General features: G+C 40.1%; 3 protein-coding genes across 3 annotated transcripts in view; 2 read left to right on the plus strand and 1 right to left on the minus strand.

Moving 5' to 3' along the window:
• Positions 1-9,908, plus strand: part of LOC311304831 (uncharacterized protein) — a 41,193-nt gene extending 31,285 nt beyond the window's left edge. Inside the window, exons 8-9 of the mRNA XM_084432140.1 lie at positions 8,996-9,042; positions 9,123-9,908. Coding sequence (XP_084288266.1) covers positions 8,996-9,042; positions 9,123-9,664 — 589 coding nt within the window. The 3' untranslated portion in view covers positions 9,665-9,908. The remainder of the gene's footprint in view (positions 1-8,995; positions 9,043-9,122) is intronic.
• Positions 9,909-13,391: 3,483 nt separating this feature from the next.
• On the minus strand, positions 13,392-15,946 carry LOC311304855 (NACHT, LRR and PYD domains-containing protein 1 homolog). The gene is made up of 2 exons (XM_084432200.1): positions 15,841-15,946; positions 13,392-15,272 (listed from the first exon to the last, which is right to left on the minus strand). Exons 1-2 carry the CDS (start codon positions 15,942-15,944, stop codon positions 14,429-14,431), a joined length of 948 nt encoding a protein of 315 aa, XP_084288326.1. The 5' UTR covers positions 15,945-15,946; the 3' UTR covers positions 13,392-14,428.
• Positions 15,947-19,670: 3,724 nt separating this feature from the next.
• The window catches only part of LOC311304835 (uncharacterized protein), a 30,761-nt gene continuing 30,643 nt past the window's right edge, over positions 19,671-19,788 (plus strand). Inside the window, exon 1 of the mRNA XM_084432148.1 lies at positions 19,671-19,773. The gene's annotated coding sequence lies outside the window, so the exon portion shown is untranslated. The remainder of the gene's footprint in view (positions 19,774-19,788) is intronic.

A 19,788-nucleotide genomic window follows, 5' to 3' on the forward strand; every position in this document is an offset into this window, starting at 1 on the left:
TCTTTGCCGTCTTCCGTGTGTCCATGGCGTAAAATGAGGGCGTGGGGGGAGCGGAGACTTGAATATAGGGGCGTGTTATTCTAATGACGATCGTTTTCAGCCGCGGCATTTATCAAGGGCAGGTATTGCGTACACCTGGATTTCAAAGGTACGCACAGCTTCATAAATCAGGCGGTGAGAGGAGTGTAAGCATAATCTTACGCCAACATATACGCCCGTTTCTACGCAAGAATGATAAATGAGGGCCAATGTCAGCAGCATGTATGTAAAAGTTTGTAGTTTTGAGATAATGACGTTTATGCGTGGTTTGTGAAAATACCAAAAACAATTGTCACTGAAATAAGGCCATGAAACCCCTACTGATTATTTCTTTACAAGACTTTTGAAAATTGTATCACGTAGCCTAGAATATTTGCTCCAAAACTATGTGAAAATCACCCTGACTGCTCATTCATATAAGACAATATATTGATTTAAAATTTGTAAGACGTGTTTTGTGTAAGAAAGCTTTATGCGAAGAGGCGTAAACACATCATTAATATGTATGGTTTTCACACCTGAGAAAGACAAAGACCCACCCATAATGGCCCTATTAGGAGCTATCAGGCCCAGTCATTCTGAGCAACCTTGCACAAAGAATGAGGAGATTTAAAAAAGAATGGCTTTTTGATTGTTTGGATTTATTTACAACACAACATAATCCAAAGATACACAACAAATGACAAAAATCACATTATTGAAAACAATGATACAAAGACAGAGACCTTTGTGCCATTCCTAAAAACATTGTACATACCTTTCATTTCCAAGGTGTTTGATTTTCACTTTACCATGTTCATGTACAGAGACTCATGTGAATGTTGAAGTCAGCAGGACTCAGTGGCATCTGGTCCCTGAAAGAAAAAAAAAACTAAAAAAAACCTGTGAACATGCTGATATCAAGAGAAACTATAGGGCTGTACGACTTTGGGAATAGATTTTAGATTTTTCTGGTTAAAATGTCTTTTTAAAATTCACAGAATACACACACACACACACACACACACACACACACACACACACACAAATGTTTCCAACAATAATGAACACCAGGTTTGTTGTGCCTTGTAGGCATAGGCTACGTGCAGTGCTGCATAAAATAATAATAACAATAAATTAAGTCTTCCAAAAGATTTCAGTAACAACTACGCTAGAGAAAAATATATTGATTACAATATAAAAACATGAAGCCTATTGTTTTGTGCGTTTTGCTTTTCAAACGCAGAGCTCGCTTACATTCAAACGCAGAGCTCGCTCCAAAATATGATACATTCAGCGCGCTTTAGAGATGTGCCGGTATTCGGTAATGCGATAAATCGCGGTAATGAATATGCACAATATTGTTATCGCGGGTACTTCAAAATACCGTGAAAAATAATAGATACGAATTTAGATTTTTAGAACGCGCATTATAGCTTATTTTCCATCAACCGCTTAAACAAACACTGCGTATATGCTGCGCGACACACGTGCGCGCCGCACTCTGATGTAAACAATCTCCACATGTATAAGCATGCGGCCGGTGCGCACTTCTAGTCTAATGTAAACAGTCCTCACATGGAGAAGCAGCATGGTGGAAGGAGGAACGCCGGTGCCTACGGTCTATGGCCGCCGCCGATCTATCCGGATCCATCCCGCTTCTAAAAGCAGAGCTGCCAACTCGACGCATTCAGCGCAAGACTCTTCACACGCTCACGCCACACATCCGTTTTCTCACGCAGAGAAAAATCGCGGAGCAAAGAGGACACGAAGACCGTCAAACAAGACAGAGCAGGTTACTTTTGATATGAAACAGGAGAACAATTGTGTCACAGAACGTTACATTTAAACCATTTAATGACCAGCAGCATGTTAGATGACTAAAACAAATAGATAAAGAGGAGTATTTTGCTGTATATGTGCACTGCACTTTTTTACATATTTATTATATTTTTACTTGTGTCATTACATAATTGTTATTATAATGAAAACCACATTATATTTGATTTAATTAGTTATTTGTAACCTTTAATAATACCAGCTGATAGGGCTCTCTATGGTTACATAGCATTATGTGAGATATTTTTTTTCATGAGAAAAAAATAACATGTGGGCTATCTACTGTAACCTTCCTTATATTTATCCAAAATTAGTCAATATTGAATCAGGATTTAAATCAAATCCCAAGTATTGAATTGAAATCGTTAAATTTGTGTTAAGCCATACAAACAGTAGCCTACCAGTCATTGTACCATGTAATCATTGTAACATGTTGTCACTAAACTTAATAAAATTCAGTTTAGTTACCAAATGTTTTGACAATCACAATTACACCTTGTGATGCAAGTTTTATTAAATTTTTTACACCACCCCCCAATCCATCTGTTTCTCATGTGCAATTAAAATATCGTGATAATACCGTCTACCGTGATAAAAGCTCACTCAATTAATCGCAGCATGAAAATGTGATACCGGCACATGCCTAGCGCGCTTCAAAATATGATACATTCAAACGCAGAGCTCGCTCCAAAATCTGATACATTCAGCGCGCTCCAAAATATGAAACATTCAAACGCAGAGCGCACTCCAAAATATGATACATTCAAACACAGAGCTCGCTTATGGTTACCATATTATACATATCTACGTTTGAGCAGATATCCACAAACACAGTAACCCCCAATTTCCACCGGCTGCGTTACGGCTGCGTTACGGCTCCGGCACGGCAGCGGAGTCAATAGGTTTCCATTAAAGTCAATGAGTGTATTTCCACTGAATGCGGTACAGCTGCGTTCCGACTCCGGCGATCCGCAGCCCTCCGGAGCAGATACGCAGAGCTTCTATTTTTGCCGGATGCCGGAGAGCTACGCAGCAATACAGGGCAGAATGCGCAGGACAGGAAGTCGAGCAAAAAAACAGAACAAACCAAAACAAAATAAAAGATCCGGTTAATTTTCTAAATAAAATACACCGTGATCATGGCGGATCATATTTCCCTACACTACACCTTGAAAACGTCATAATATGCCATTCCTCATAACGTTCTGTTTATAGAAACTATATATCGCGCGATCATACGTGAATTAGCGAGATCTCGTGGGTCCTCGTGACTTCAGCTGTCAGTCATGGACGCAGCCGTTCCGCAACAAATACGGACCTGGTGGGTATTGACGGACGACGGAACACGGAGCTGTCACGCAGCGGAGCCGTTCCGCAGCCGTTACGCATCTGGTGGAAATTGGGGGTAACGGTTCAACTGCAATGTGAAGTTTATGCAACAATAACATGAACTAATAATTCAGAATTTCTTACCTTACATCTTTCTTGTCTTCAAATCACGTTCTTCTTCTGAGGTAAATCCAATGTACGCTCACGGCGTGTCTTCCAAACTCGACGAAAAGCAGAGACTTTGGTGAAGTTTGATGCTTTGTTTTTGAGGTAACGAGCGAGTTCGTGTGAGGCGTGGGTGATTTGCATGTCAATCTCTTTTTGCGCGCGTGGGCGTGGTCAAATAAAAAATAATGAGCAAGCGCTTGAGAAACTGGACATCTTGTTGGTTTTATACAAATTACTTAAGCAGAGAATATTTGTTTTCAGTTTGAATCCGATCATTTAAAAGTACACACTTAAATGTTTATAAAGGTATATGGCTCATAAATGTGTGACAAGTATTCGCTGAGTTTTGTTTCAGTTTATAGACGTGCTCAAGAAAAAAAAGTTCAGCGAGACGGAGAGGCAGAAAGCACACCCTGTTTATTTTCTTTATTTTACAAAAGCACAATGTTTTGATTTGATTGTAAGTGGACACATACAAAAGTAGACATATCACAGATTCTTTTTTCATATTTCTTTTTTCTGTATGACCATAAATGATGGAGTAATTTAAGTTTAAAGTGCTACAATGTGAAGAAAATCCAGCAAAACGCGCGGGCGCGTTTGCCGACCCCAGAGGGTTAATGTAGCATATGGATCAAATCACAATGACTTGCTCATTCTAAGATTCAGAAAGCTTTTAACTATTGACTCATTGCATGTAAATCACAGCTTAGCGCCAATGAGTCTGAATCGAATTGCTCCCTTTGACACGTTTGTGGCTTGGTGGAAATTTAACAGAAACACCTCCAAGCTCCATCGTGAGCTTCAAACAGATCATAATCAGTTCATCTCCCCTTTCTCGGCAAGCAAGAAGTCCAGGTGGCAGAAAGAGCCCTCTCCGAGATGCCCAATACACACACACAAACATTCTTTGCATCTAACTCAGAATATAAGTAATTTCAAAATGTTCATGATATATTCCTGTATGCATGTATGTTTCCCCCTAGCCTGGCTCCGCCCTCCTGCGTACTTCCGCTCAATTTTATTTCCCTTCAGTACTACCTCTGGGATTGTGGTGTATTCTTTGGTTTTCTCCGATAATTTTTTTGGCGGTCCAATCAGCGAACAGAGGGAGTGGCTGAGAACGATGACGTTGATGATGTGCGCTAGTTTGAATTGTAGGGTTACGTCACGACCAAAGGTTAGTGATTGGTTATGGCAGATCCAGAGTGACTCTGGGCAGATCCAATAGTTTTAAACTTCAACAGAATACCCGCCTACAAGGAAGTTAATGCTTGTCAATGGAGAGAGGCCAGACTCTCTGTACAAATGAAATGTACGAGAGTCTGGTAGAACCAGGCTAGTTTCCCCCTCATATTAGCCTAGTTATGACTTTCTAGTTGTGTTAGTTGAACTCTAAATGCTTATTTTAAAGAATAAGAATGTATCTCTATGTTTGTATCTTCCGGACATATCGATCTTGGTACCGAATTAAAACTCTCGGTTTGCCTTAGCTAAATATATATATTAGGTTACCATAAAATGTATTATACTATGTTTACCATCTTTTGGAGTAAAAAATTATGAATTCTAACACTCAGTGACCTCATATCTGGCTTAAATTCTGGCCCTTCGGCAGTGAGGAGGAGAGTCGCTCGATCGCCCCGAACCCCCCTGTCCACGGACACGTCATGTTAGAACAGTGGTTCTCAACCTGGGGGGCGCGAGTAGGCTATAGGATGGGAGAAAAAAAAAACCTTCTTTTTTTTTTTATCACTAAACTACTGTCATAAAAAGTTATAGTTTTGTATAAACATAACTCTTGAATAAAAATTAAAATGTGTTTAATTTTTAGCACATTTTATCAGTCCAAATGTGGACTGATTTTAAAAAAAAAGTTTTGAACAAATTTGATTGGTTTGTCGATACTAAGCGCAAATGCAGGTGATAAGCGGTTTTATTAAGCGAGTCATTGAGTCATTCATTCAAACGATTCGTTCAAACGGCCGATTCATCAAGAATGAGACAGATGTTTGTGAATGGGTCATTGAATCTTTGACTCAACCGATTCGTTCAAAACACGATTGAGATGCGCTATGCTGTGATCTTTGTTTGGATTCATCGGATCTATTTTCGCTGCTAAAATAGACCAAAACAGTCATTATTTCGTCTAAAATGTAAGTGACTTAATATTATTAACTTGTTTGTTGAACTGTCATATTATGAAATCAGTGTCACATTTTCAATCGTGATGGTAAATTAAGTGATGGTCAATTCAGCTCTCTTGGTCGTCAGGTCGTGTGATGTAGCCTAGCCTATGTTGCTGAACTGTATTCAAATGTTATAAATATAAAAACACCACATTTTGAAATTTAACTGCAGTATGTCAATTTAGTTTATTTGTGTGTGCTGCGCTCATAGACTTTAGAAAACGGCGCTCATTTGTTTGATTTCTCCTCGAGAAGCTGCGCAAGCCTCAAAAGTTTAAGGTCCTTGCACCCTGACATAGGCTATTCGTCATTTGGTGGCTCTCAATTGTCAAAAACACCCCTCAACATATTTGCTACGGATGCGAAAAATGCAGAAAATCGAACCATCCGAATTAATTTTTATGATGGACGGAAGTTTCAGAGGCTGCAAACGTATAAAACGTGAGGTCGTATTTAGTTGTAGGCCTATATATAAAAAACGAATAAACTAGTCAGAATATAGGCTACATTTAAAGCTTTCCTTTAGTTTTTGTGAAATTCTCACACGCACGCACGCAGCCATGCACACACAAACATGTTTAAATACATTTATGTTGTTAATAAATAAATAACAGTAAATTGTTGTAACAGCAATATCTCCAAGTTTTGTTTTTCACTGTAAAAATGTCATGATTTGCCAATGCAAAGAGAGTACCGCCACCTTTTCCCCCACTTCAAGCACTGATTATAACACAAACAAATCATCCTCCTGGCGACTTTTCTTTTTCTTTTTTTTTTCTTTTCTTTTTTTAAGTGACAAATCCAGCGACTTTTACTGGTGTCTGTGACGTCGACATATTTGTGTGAGGCAGGATTCTCAAAAATGACAACAATAGTCGGCGATATGGCAAAAATATCATATCACGATTTTTTTCAGGAAAATCACGATTCACGATTTTATCACGATTCTTTTTATGTTGGTTTTACTATTTTGTGTCTGAGCATTACAGCCAAACTAATGTCCATATTTAAAAACAAAGCCTTAGGTAACAAAATATAAAATAAAAAAAGAATGGCAGACAGGGGCGAAGATAAAAACATTTGTCATTATTTTCTTTGTTATTAAATATTAAGATCAAAGATAAACATTACAAATACACAACTTAATATACAAATTAAACAGTGCTTTATGTTTTCAGATACAGTAGGTGTATTTAACAGTAGCATTGAAGAAAGTAATTAAATGAACAAATATGAAAATAAAACAAAACATAGACTTCACTGTATAAATTATATATTGATACTTATTAAAGCTACTATTAAAGTTTTCAGTCAAGAGCAGTGAGTGAATTGTTTTAAACTCGAATAAGTTTCTTTCTTCTGTTGAAAATAAAAGTTATTTTGAAGAATGTGTGTAACCAAACAGTTGATGTACCCCAGTGACTTCCATAGTATATTTTTCTCCTATGGAAGTCAATGGGGACCATCTACTGTTTGGATAGCCACATTCTTCAAAATATTAATATTAGAAAAATATAAGAAAATATTAGAAGGTAATTAATACAGGTTTGGAACAACATTAGAGAGCGTAAATAATGAGATCATTTTTATTTTTGGGTGAACTATCCCTTTAAGGACAAGGGGCAGCGTGTTTACTATTACTACTGTCTCTTTAAGAGCTGCGCACGACGCGTCTATTATACACGCATTTGACAAGCAGATTTTCTCTCAATTTTCTCAAGTTTACTTGATACTACGATATTTCTTCAAAAGCAGATCGTGGAGACATTTTAATCAAAAATCGTCATATCGCACACCCCTAACTACAATCAAAACGAAATACCGCAATCGTGCACAAATTGAGGATGATTTGAGGCTGTTTATCAAACATTGAGCCAAGAATTGAGGATCTTTGCAAGGCAAAGCAGGCTCAGGTCTCACATTAACATCACCTACCCGCAAGCTTCTGTAAAAAATGCAGATGATGCCTACTATTAGGTCTAGGGGGCACTGGGGCCCCAACTGCAATGAACCAGCTTTTGGGGGGCCCAGCTTTCAAAAGGTTGAGAACCCTTGTGTTAGAAGATTACATTACGATGTACGTCAGATCTGGCCATAGTTGTTATTATTGCTATTATTTTAATGTTTCTGCTGTTGTTGAGAAAAACTGCTTTAAGATATTCTGCCGCTGTTATCTGGATGGGTAATCCAGCTCACTATATTATGTAATAATAATGTCCCATTTTTATCTAAATATATTTTTACGTCATATGACAGGATTATTTATTATGTCTTATAGGCTATATGATTAATACTATAAATTATAAATTCACAATAACATTAATTAGGCTATAATCTATTAATTAATCTGACTAATGTCTAAAAGTGTAATAATTATCTGTCTGCCAAGCTCTGATAATGTGTGAAATATTATACTAATAGATTATCCAAATAATAGCCTATAAAACACACACACACACACACACACACACACACACACACACACACACACACACACACACACACACACACACACTCTCTTGCGTTCAAAGGGAGGATGATGGGCACACACACACACACTCACACACACACACACACACACACACACACTCTCTTGCGTTCAAAGGGAGGATGATACACACACTCACACACACACACTCACACACACACACACACTTGCGTTCAAAGGGAGGATGTTGCGCAAATGAGCTTCTCTACTTATTGTGAAATTGATGTCATTATATTTGCTATTATTCTCTAAACTGCAGAATCCTAATGTGAATCCTCAATTCAACTGTGTGAGTCTGATGTAAAATACAGGACAAATCCAACAAACCCTTATTGATTTGATACGAGACGCTTCATTTTACCTGTAAATATACGAGACGTGTGTGTGTGTGTGTGTGTGTGTGTGTGTGTGTGTGTGTGTGTGTGTGTGTGTGTGAGTGTGAGTGTGTGTGTGTGTTTCTTTCTTGTGTTTTGTTGTGGCAAAAACAATAATTAAACAATCATCATCTCTGCATAAGAGACACCAAGAATCAAATTGTATTTTAAAAGATATTTATTCTCTTCCATGAGGCTTAGTCACAAAATCACAGCAGCTACCCCGTGACATGAGCAAGACCTGACACCCAGCCCAGGAAACTCCCTTCTTACACTCCTTCTTCAAGGTCTTTCCTCTGTAGTTTTCCACTCACCCAGCATGGCCACATCTAGACACATCTAATGACCCCTCTAACCCCCCCTTAGCTAAATTATCTTCCATACCTAAAGAGTTAAAGGTTCTTAATCATTTGTCTTACTGTGTGTGTCTTGCTTACGCCAGGTGCACAAACATACATAAATTCCAGAAGAGAAACGAATGCTTAAAACCACACAATGTCTAAGAAGGTTAATGGAAAAAAGTAAAATATAAATTTTTCTACAACAGTTTCTTTTAGAAATTGAATATGAATCATGTTTGTGTTTTATAGTGTGGATCATTGTGGAGAGTTCAGAATGACAGCAGGATTACACAAATGTAGGTCTACACACACAATCATTTAGTGATTTATTGTTGATTTGTGTCATTTAGTGAAATGTTTCTCTTCTTGTGTTCAGATGCCTGTGATCTCACACTGGATCCAAACACAGCAAACACCGAACTCATTCTGTCTGAGGAGAACAGGACAGTGACGTGTGTGGAAGAGGATCAGCGTCAGCCGTATCCTGATCATCCAGAGAGATTTGAGTATCCTCAGGTTCTGTGTGGAGAGAGTCTGACTGGACGCTGTTACTGGGAGGCTGAATGGAGCGGATGTGCTGAAATATCAGTGACATATAAAGGAATCAGCAGGAAAGGAGAGAGAGACTGGAAAGACTGTGTGTTTGGATTAAATGATAAATCCTGGAGTCTGATCTGCTCTTATAACAGATTCTCTGTCCGTCACAATAATAAATACACTGTTATTCCTGACGTCCCTTCATCCTCTACTAGAGTAGGAGTGTATGTGGACGTGTCGGCCGGCACTCTGTCCTTCTACAGCGTCTCTGACACACACACACTCACACACTTACACACATTCAATACCACATTCACTGAACCCCTCTGTGCCGGATTTAGGCTTCATTATGATGGTTCCTCAGTGTCTCTGTGTCAGTAAACAACACACACACACACACACACACTTGTAAATCCTCTTTCTAATGTCCACATGCACACAGAATCATCAAATCTCACATAATTACAGTTTCATTTATTCATTTTTAATTAATGTTTTTCATTATTGTGGAACTTATGCTGTCAAATAATTGTTGTTGTTGTAAATGTTTTTTATATTGTATTATTATTATTGTGTGTTATGTGCTGCTGTGACGTGGATTAATAAAGTTGATCAAATCAAGTCTAAAGATGATTGAGTCATATAGATTGTACAGTAATATTAGTGGCATTGACGAGTTTATTCTCGATGTTTTCATGTTATTTATGAACAGCCGAACACATTCACACAGGCGTCACAGTAATGACAGTGTTATTCATATTCTACACACACTACGAGTGTCCATAGATTAAAATTTGATTTGGGAGGGTTAGAAATTTTTTACAGTGTATGAATTAACTGACATACACAACACTGATTGCAACACTTTTATGGCATCATTTATTGATATCATATTTCCTCCACATAATCATGGCAGAGCACCTCTCCCCACACTCAACGTTTGTCGAGATGGAGGCTCCGGATGTGGCGACCATAGACTGTAAAAAAGAGAGGGAGTAGCTATAGTATACTGAGTATATTCTTACCTTCTCATCCATCTTCACCACCTCTGCTGTTAGCTTCATGAATATCATGTCCTTGGTGTCATTGTCATCCAGGAAAGCCAGGTCTCTGAAGCGTGGATCAAGGGCTGAGGAACAGTGGAGAAGGTCTTGGAGATATGTGTAGCGACCGTCAAAGTCCTGCCTGAATCGTTCCTTCATCTGGGAAATTACTGGTAGATCACTATCATCTGTCTGGAAATGTCTCTTTAATTTGGCCTGGATTGGGGAGATCATTGAGACTGTGGGTTTGTTCCTCACTGAGGAGTGTGGTTGCCACTTTCAGAGGAGACATCAATTTGATGACCTCTTGGATTATTGTCATGTCTTCCTCTGTCAGGCTGGGCATGCATTCTCCCCTCTTCATCTTCTTTGACAGCAGGGTGTTGAACACAGCAGGGCTGCTCCCAAGAACGCTCCAGCATGTCCAGTGAACTGCTCCATCTTGTGGAAACATCATGGATGAGCTTGTGGTTTGGCAGGTGTAACTGGGCCTGCATTTCACGTAGAACTTCAGTTGTTTTTGGGCTTCTGTGAAAAAATTTTACCACCTTCCTCACTTTCGCCAAAAGCTCTGACGCCCTGTCCAGTTTGAGGGATTATGGCGAGGCCAGATTAAGTGTGTGCGCGATGCATCGCACATGAGGGTCCATCTCTGCACCAACTCCGGCCAGCATCATGTTTTCTGCATTATCCGTGACCAACGCTGTCTTCTTGTCTTTGATGTTCCACTCACGGCAAACGTTCTGCAGTAAAACTGCTAGATGATTCCCTGTGTGAGCCTCATTGAACACTCTAGTCTGTAGAACGGGGTTCTGCAAAACCCACTCATCATCAATATAGTGTGCTGTGAGTTACATATGAGTCTGTGGCACGAGACGTCCAGCCATCAACTGCAATTGCAACTCTTTGGGCATTGTTTAAGCATGCATACAAGGCAGTTCCCTTGCCACACTTAGGACTCTCAGACCATATCTCACTGCTCCTTATCCCAGCATATACATCCCTTAGGAAGAGAGCTAGGCCTGACGTAAAGTCTATTAAAACCTGGCCAGAGGGGGCTCTTGCACAGCTACAAGACTGCTTCGAGCACACTGTGTGGGACATATTTGCACAACCGGACTGGGATGAATACACCCAAACTGTGCTGTTCTACATCACAGCTTGTGTGGACACAGTCACTGTGAACAAGAAAGTCAGGGTTTTTCCTAACCAGAAACCCTGGATGAATAAGACAGTGCAGACTCTTCTCAAAGCCAGAGATGCTGCATACAGGTCTGGGGATACAGCCAGGTACAGCTAGAGCTGACCTGAAAAGGGCCATTAGGGAGACGAAACAGGACTATAAAAGACAAATAGAAGATCACTTCACAGACAACGACCCAAGGCGGGCATGACAGGGAATAAAGAACATTACAAACCACAAGGGCAGCAACTCTATGCTCTCCGACACAGATGCCTCACTAGCAGAGGAACTAAACAGTTTCTTTGCTCGCTTTGAGGTAAAAAGTCCAACATCGGGTGTGCTGTCTCCACCTGCTTCTAGCACCACTCACTGTGCAGGACTGTGATGTGAGGAGAGTGCTCAGTTCAGTGAACCCAAGACAGGCTGCCGGTCCAGACGGTGAACCTGGAAAAGTGCTTAAAGAGTGTGCTGACCAGCTTACCGCTGTGTTCACCAAGATCTTCAATCGGTCACTCGGCCAAGCCGTCATTCCATCATGCCTGAAGACATCCACCATCATCCCAGTTCCAGAAAAGCCCTCCCCTCGCAGTTTGAATGACTATAGACCGGTGGCACTTACCCCGGTAGTTATGAAGTGCTTTGAGAGGCTGGTATAAAAGCACATCAAAACCAGTCTACCATCGACCCTAGATCCACACCAATTTGCCTATAGAGCGAATAGGTCAGCGGATGATGCCATCACCATAGCCCTTCATACAGCCCTAGACCATCTAGAGCACAGTGGGACATATGTGAGGATGCTCTTTGTAGATTACAGTTCTGCATTTAACACAGTCATCCCAGACATCCTCATCAGGAAGCTGTCTGACCTTGGACTCTGCTCTCATATCTGCTACTGGATTATGGACTTTCTAACCAACCGGCCCCAAAGTGTGAAGCTCGGCCCCCACACATCCTCTACCCTTACTCTCAGCACCGGCTCCCCTCAGGGTTGTGTGTTGAGTCCTCTTTTGTACTCATTGTACACCTATGACTGTAACCCCTCTTACTCCAGCAACACCATCATAAAGTTTGCCGACGACACCACACTTGTTGGACTCATTTCAGGGGGAGACGAGACGGCCTACAGAGCAGAGGTCCATAGACCGGTCACATGGTGCACAGAAAACAACTTGACATCGGGATAGCCAAAGAACTAATTATAGACTTCAGGAAGTGCCTCCCTCTTTCCATCAATGGGTACCTAGTGGAGAGGGTTCACCATTTTTAATTCCCGGGAACCCTCATCTCGGACCGACTCACATGGACGGACAATACCACAGCAGTGGTAAAGAAGGCACAACAGCGCCTGTACTTCCTCAGACTTCTTAAAAAAAACATCTGTCTGAGAAGCTGTTGGTGCTTCTCTACCTTGCCCTCAGGGAGACGTTACAGATGTCAGAAGACAAGGACTAGTAGATTTAGGAATAGATTCTTTCCAAAAGCAGTAACAGTCTTAAATGAAGCTAAACTTTTTTTTTTTTTTACTTTAATGATGCAGTTTGCACAGTTACTCAGCACTTTATCACACTAGAATATTTATTAGCCACTTAGTAGGAGAGTGGGTAAACTGTGTTTTTTATGTTTTGTGTTATGGTTAGGGTGTGTTTGCAGGAAAGAAGAGATAATGATGAGTGAGTGTACTCTCTGTGTGTGTGCGTGCGTGTGTGTGTGTGCGTGCGTGTGTGCGTGTGTGTGTGTGTGTGTGTGTGTGTGTGTGTGTGTGTGTGTGTGCGTGCGTGTGTGTGTGCGTGCGTGTGTGTGTGTATGTTTGCAATGAACATGTTGTGAAATGAGTTTTATATACCGTATATGTGTTATAATGATACACCTTACTAGAGTGGCTCTATAATCTCGTTTTATTTAAATGCAATGACAATAAAGGCAATGAAGGACATTCTGAGACAACAAAATAAAGTTTACAAAAAAAATGGCTTTTATTAAATAAAGACAATATTATTGTTCCTCATTGCAGCTGGATTATATATGCCACAACTATCCTTTTTAGTAAATTCTACATTTCATAGTTTATGGCTAATTTTTCACCAAGAAAAATTACATTTACAAACTAATGAGACTAATGACTAAATATTGAAAAAGAATGAAAGGTTAAAACTAAATAAGAAAATCCTAGAAAAGAATTACTGGAACTGCAAACAAAAGAAACAAAAACCTGCAACCTGGCAGAGAACTAGAGAAAATAATAGTAAAACACTAGATAAGGTTTGGGAGAACTGGAGCAAAAGACTGAAACTTGACTAGAGTAAAAACACAGAAACAAGAAAACTATAGAATTATCAAAAGGAAATTGCCAAAAAAGTAAAACTAAATATAGCAGTGACTGACACACACACACACACACACAATGAACGCAACGAGCCAGCAAAGACATGAAGGAAAGAGCACAATATAAAGGGACGAGAGGACTAGACAGGGATAACCGAGGGGGCGTGGCAACAGGAAACAAGGAGGCGGGGCTAAAGGAGCACATGGCCAACACAAACAAAGACAAAGCCATGTGATCAGACACAAGACAAACAAGGAGACATTGAACAGAGACAAAACAGACAAGACTGTCAGGCCAGGAGCAGAAGTGGTAAAGCTTCTCTTCCTGAAGAACCGAGATGAACTCAGCTTTCACAGCATCTCTGTTTAATGTCACAGATCTTCCTCATGCTCTCCTGACTGGTGAAACTCGGTGTGATTTCTGAATGTTGTTCCTCATTAATTAGGTTCTGCTGACACAGTTTATCTGCAATGATCTGGACATTTTTAAGCCCCTGAATGAGATCTGGCCAATGCTTATCGGAATATCTTGCTTTATCTTCCTCAGACGCGGCTCGACTCTCTTACGGACGAATCAGATCAAGTTCATCTTTCTTAATGGTTGCAGTCCAGACGGTCTTCTGATCCTCTTCTCTGAGTCACTTGCAGATCATTCTTCAGACGAGTGTTGACCTTGAAGAAGTTTGGGGGAGTTTCTCTCCTGAAGGAGATCCCTTCATTGGGATGGATCAAGGCACCAGGAATGTTAAGAAAGTGTGGCGTTTTCATCCGGAATGGCCTGTCAGGTTTGGGATGCTTGATTGGGTCATTTGTCTTTTCAGTCTTCTCAAATTTTTCTTTTTCATAATCATCATATGGAAAGAAGTAGATAAATAGAATGAGAGGATCTTTACAGCGCATGTAGAGAAGAAGATCGCAGTGTTCGTACAGTCGCTTTATCCGACTTATAATCACTGTTGCAATAGAGAAGGATGGTTGGACAATCTTAGCATGGAATCGGGTCAGCTGCACCGGTTCTGTGGTTATTCCCTCGTCTTCTACGGTGAGGACTTTCACAGCATCTTTGAGAGAGGGGTCAGACTCTCCTAAACAGGCGTAATGGGGCAGATGAACTTCCTCCAGTTTCCCTGAGATCACCGTCAGCTCAATCACTGGACCGATCCGGCTGCACTGCAGCTTCCCCAGCTCTCCGTTGAGGAAGGATCCGCCTACGGCCCGGTACTGAAGGGTGACGACACAGTCACAGACCCATCGCATTCTGGTCCTGACACACTCGTAGCGGCCTGGGTCAGTGCTGACCCTGAACTTTGACCCTCCTTCATCTGTACGGGCCGACGGCTCGATCTGAATCCACTGATCAGAGTCAGCTATATGGACACAAGACTGACAGGTCAGCAGCGGGCGACTGTCGAGCCCAGAGGGTTTGGGCTGAGAGGACCTGTGAGACCAGAAGAAGCCAGAAGCAGAGAGTCAGCTGTTCTTATGCAGTTCATTGTTGAATAAACTAATAAATAAAAGTCGCCGGTGACTTTACCTGCGTTAGTAGTTATTCAGTAGTATTTTTTTTACTTTCTAATAATTCAACGGACCGGAATCAATTATTCCTTACATAATGGATGAAAATTACATTTAATAATAAAAAAAAAGTAAGAATTCATATGACCTGTATTTATTTGCCTCTTCATCTGACTAATCGAAAAAATAATCGACAAATTAAAGAATTATCAAAATAATAATTAGTTGCAGCTCTATTGCAAATCTCATCTCTCTGTGTGAATTCAGAGTTTTTGACTCTTATAGAGAAGTTAAATCACCCACTATATGTTTATGTTTACACTCACCTGGGGTCAGAGGTCACTGCTTCATCACCTGGGGTCAGAGGTCACTGCTTCATCACTGGGGTCAGAGGTCACTGCTTCATCACTGGGGTCAGAGGTCACTGCTTCATCACCTGGGGTCAGAGGTCACTGCTTCATCACTGGGGTCAGAGGTCACTGCTTCATCACCTGGGGTCAGAGGTCACTGCTTCATCACTGAATTTAGAATTCACAGACACACAACTGGGTTCTGGAGATGAAGATCTCTCTCTGCTCTCTCTGTTCTCCATCATGAGAAACCTATTTTGGAATTATTGGAGGGTTTTCCACTAAAGAAGCTGTGTGGTGCATCCTGGGACTTAAGAAATAATGCAATATAAAGGTTTGTATTCAACAAATATTTCACACAGTGATATTACTGATTATTAGATGTCACGTCAATTATGATAACACTCAGAAGTCCGTTTAAAAACTTTTATTAAAATAAAATAAAACTGTAAGAACTGTAAAATTAACACTCTCCAGACTTGGCAGGGCCAATGCAGATCCCAGATTTCTGCTGCCTATAGAGAACAAAACACTAAACTGGAGTTACACCAGTGGCGGCTGCTGCTCTTTCAAAGAGGGGAAGCTCATTTTCGGCCTACATCAGCTTCAACAGGGAAATGCACTGTGACGCTCCGGGAATGAGAAGGAGATCGAGTCAGCCGACCTGCTATATGGAGCTGATTCTGAACCAACTCGTCTTTAAGATGAACATGTTCTAACGCATTTTTAGTCAATAAAATGTTAACACAATAGTACATATTTGAACATTAATGTTTTGCCATTATAGGGGAAGCCGAGCTTCAGTCTTAAAGAAATCCCCACTGAGTTCCACTACAGCTTGACAGACATCAGTGTGATAAACAGCTTTCATTTCATTTACAGTATATGGAGCCACAACACATTCAGCCAGGAGATGTGCCGAAACGTAATACCTGTAAATGAGAATGAAACTATGTGAGGGTGAGGACATTTCTGGGTGTACTGTCCCTTTAAACTAAAGTCTAGGATCCTGATCTCCTCGATCCATGTTACAAAGATAAAACCGCTCTCATCTTATGAGTTTTAATGTGTTCTTCAACAGCTGAACATTGTATTGAAGAATATTGTGTATGAACAATAGTACTTACCTCTGTATTAACCGAAAGAGCGATACTCAACACTGCAGTGTGGAGCAACTGTACACACACGCTGAAGAGATGAAGCACATGTTCAACACTGCATAGATCTACAGAGAGATCTGCGTTTCTCAATGCGTCCCCTTTCTGAACTTCCCGCTCCAGACAATTAATGTACAAATGCTCCTGATTACATTTAAATGCAATGCTTGTGTTTCCCATTAAAAGCAAATCAAATATTGAAATGAGACTTTTGTTTGTTGACTCTTGTTTTAACTCCATCCTCTTCACTGAATCAGTATTAAAAGTCTTGCCTAACTCTAATAATTCTGCCAGTCATAACTGGTGAAGTCCTTGATGAAGCGCTGCTCGATCCTCACTGTTACGCCTCTGCTGAAATCTGCCTCTGCATTTTGTGTTCTCTGGATTTATCCACAGACACCATTTTATGAATGTTTATGGCTTCATCAATAGTTCCTCTGGATGATCCAGGGTTGATCGGCCTCAGCTTGGTTCTCCAGGGTGAGAATATAGAGAGAAGTGAAGAAGACAGCAGGGCAGATGTGGAGTCATCCTGAGGTGAACTGGCGGGAGGACCAGCTTTACTTCTACACAGAGCATCCATGTTTTCCATGTCAGGATGGAATCTCCTAAAAAACACATGTGAACGCTTGACCTTATAGGGCCGAATGATCTCTTAGAGCCGAATCAGGAGCTGTTGCAGTAAATCCACTGGTGTAAGTCTGAACACTGAATGCCAGCCTCACCCAGCATGAGGACTCTTGGTGTCGTGAAGAGCCGGCTGAGCTTCAGCATCTGCATGGGTACTGGTGTCCTGATCTGCATGGGTACTGGTGTCCTGATGCAGAAGATCAGACAGAAGCAGTGCTAATGTGGGAGACCGCAATACAGCTTTATACATCTGAACATATTCATCAGCCATTATATGAATCCGGTAAAATGATTACATCAGCAAGAAGGAAAACGGCCTCATCTTTCTCTCTAAAGAAGGTCATCATCAGCAATATGACAGCGATTGTGGAGTCCATGTTTTTCGCCTTGGAGACGTTCAATGTCGGCAAGAACTTGTGCCCATTTTTGGCGAGTGAAGCTTTTGGGAAACACAGCCCTGATTGGCTCAGCATCGGATAAAATACATAAATAAAAATACATCGGATAAAATACAGATCATTATTTTATTATATTCCAGCAGAAACACACATCACTAGACAGGTAATGAACATAATCTAATTAACATTTATAATGTATTTACGGCTGAAGTGTTAGATGTAATGAAATGTTATGTATATTTAACAAGCAAAGTATTGATCATAATGTGCTTTATATGACAGCACAAGTAATGTGAGAGAGATATGAGCTCTGGACTGATGTTGTACATTGAGGACGTTGTGACGTCGCTGGAAACAGAGTCATCAGTTTCCCGATGTGTCGTGAGCTTTACTGTCCTTACTGTCCTTACCATGTTCACCATACACTGATTCACCAGCTAGAAGCTCTGGAGCGGATTGAGACGCATCCTAAGCTTTTCCACACTTTGAATCAAATGAATCAACCGATTCACTAAATGATTCACTGTTTCGAAGCGCTCGAGACTCAAACACACACTGGCGACTCCTGCTGGTCAAACAGTGTAAATACAGCACAAACTGACCCGAACACACAGAACAACACCTTTACAAACACATTACAGATGTTGTGTTGAACATCTAATTTAATAAATGAAATTAACAAATCATCTAATACCATTAAATATGAAGTGTCTGTATAATATCTGTTATTTTATTAACTCATAGGGTTTTTATGCACAGCTTGGTTACTCAGGTCAATAAGAGACTATTCAATAAAACTCTTACCTTTTTATTACAAATATGGCATTACAATTATTATTAATACTATATTTACAAATTTATAAAACTTTAAGAAACTGGTTCATGGGTTGATAAATGTAACATGTTAGTGATGGCCTTTATTTTTAAGTTAAATATTTTTTATTTTTTTCTGTAAATTATTGTTCTTTCAATTTATACCTACAAAATGTGTGAAATATGTCAAGAACTTGCTGTTGAATTCAGTAATTCTGAAGAAAATTATATATTAAATTAATATGTAAAATGATTATTAAAATGATGTCTAATTTAAAAGTAAATAAATATAGACATGGTTCATGGGTTCACAGAGAGAAACAGTGAAAGTTAATTATCCAAGCCCTGCGTAAAACACACAAAAACAAGCATTACAAAAGCACAAATGATGCAGACACGTCATATTTAATGGTAGATTATATGTAATAAATGCCACTGATGAACACATGTGCAGTGTGTTGATAAAGATTGATCATTATAGATGTTTGGTCATACAGGGACACAGGTTTGCCCAGCAGGAGTTCGCCAGTGTTTCCAGCGCTTCAGAAGAGTCAGTCATTCTGGCAATCAATCGCTTCAGTTGATTCAGAGTTTGGAAAAGATCAGAGTTTCTCCATCACTAGTTCTCGGCCTCTAAAGTTCAGTTTGTTGTTCATCTGCGCTAAAGAAATGATATTGTGTTCATGTTATTGGTTTCTCCAGCGCTCATGTGAACAAAGACAACAATCCTAACATGTAGGAAAAGCACAGAAAGCCTTTAGATATTTATTCATTTAGCAGATGCTATTTGAGTTAATCACTAAACATTTAATTAGAGATTGAGGAAGTCATTATGTCACACACTCCAGTAGGTGACGCTAAACACATTTAACGATAGACTGAAACCCGCCAGAAAACTAAGAGAAGAAGAAGGGAGATGGGCGGGGTTTATCTGTTGTTGACACCTGAGGTCTACCTGCGCATGCGCGATTCTGAGGAAACACCTTTGAGTCCAAACCGAAAGTAAAGACTCGATTCTGAAGAAATGTAGAGTCACATTTCGAGGACTTAAAAACTGACATAAATATCACACAACGGTAAGAACATTTATC

This window comes from Rutilus rutilus, assembly GCF_951802725.1.
Source record: "Rutilus rutilus genome assembly, chromosome: 15".
Taxonomy (NCBI): Eukaryota; Metazoa; Chordata; class Actinopteri; order Cypriniformes; family Leuciscidae; genus Rutilus; species Rutilus rutilus.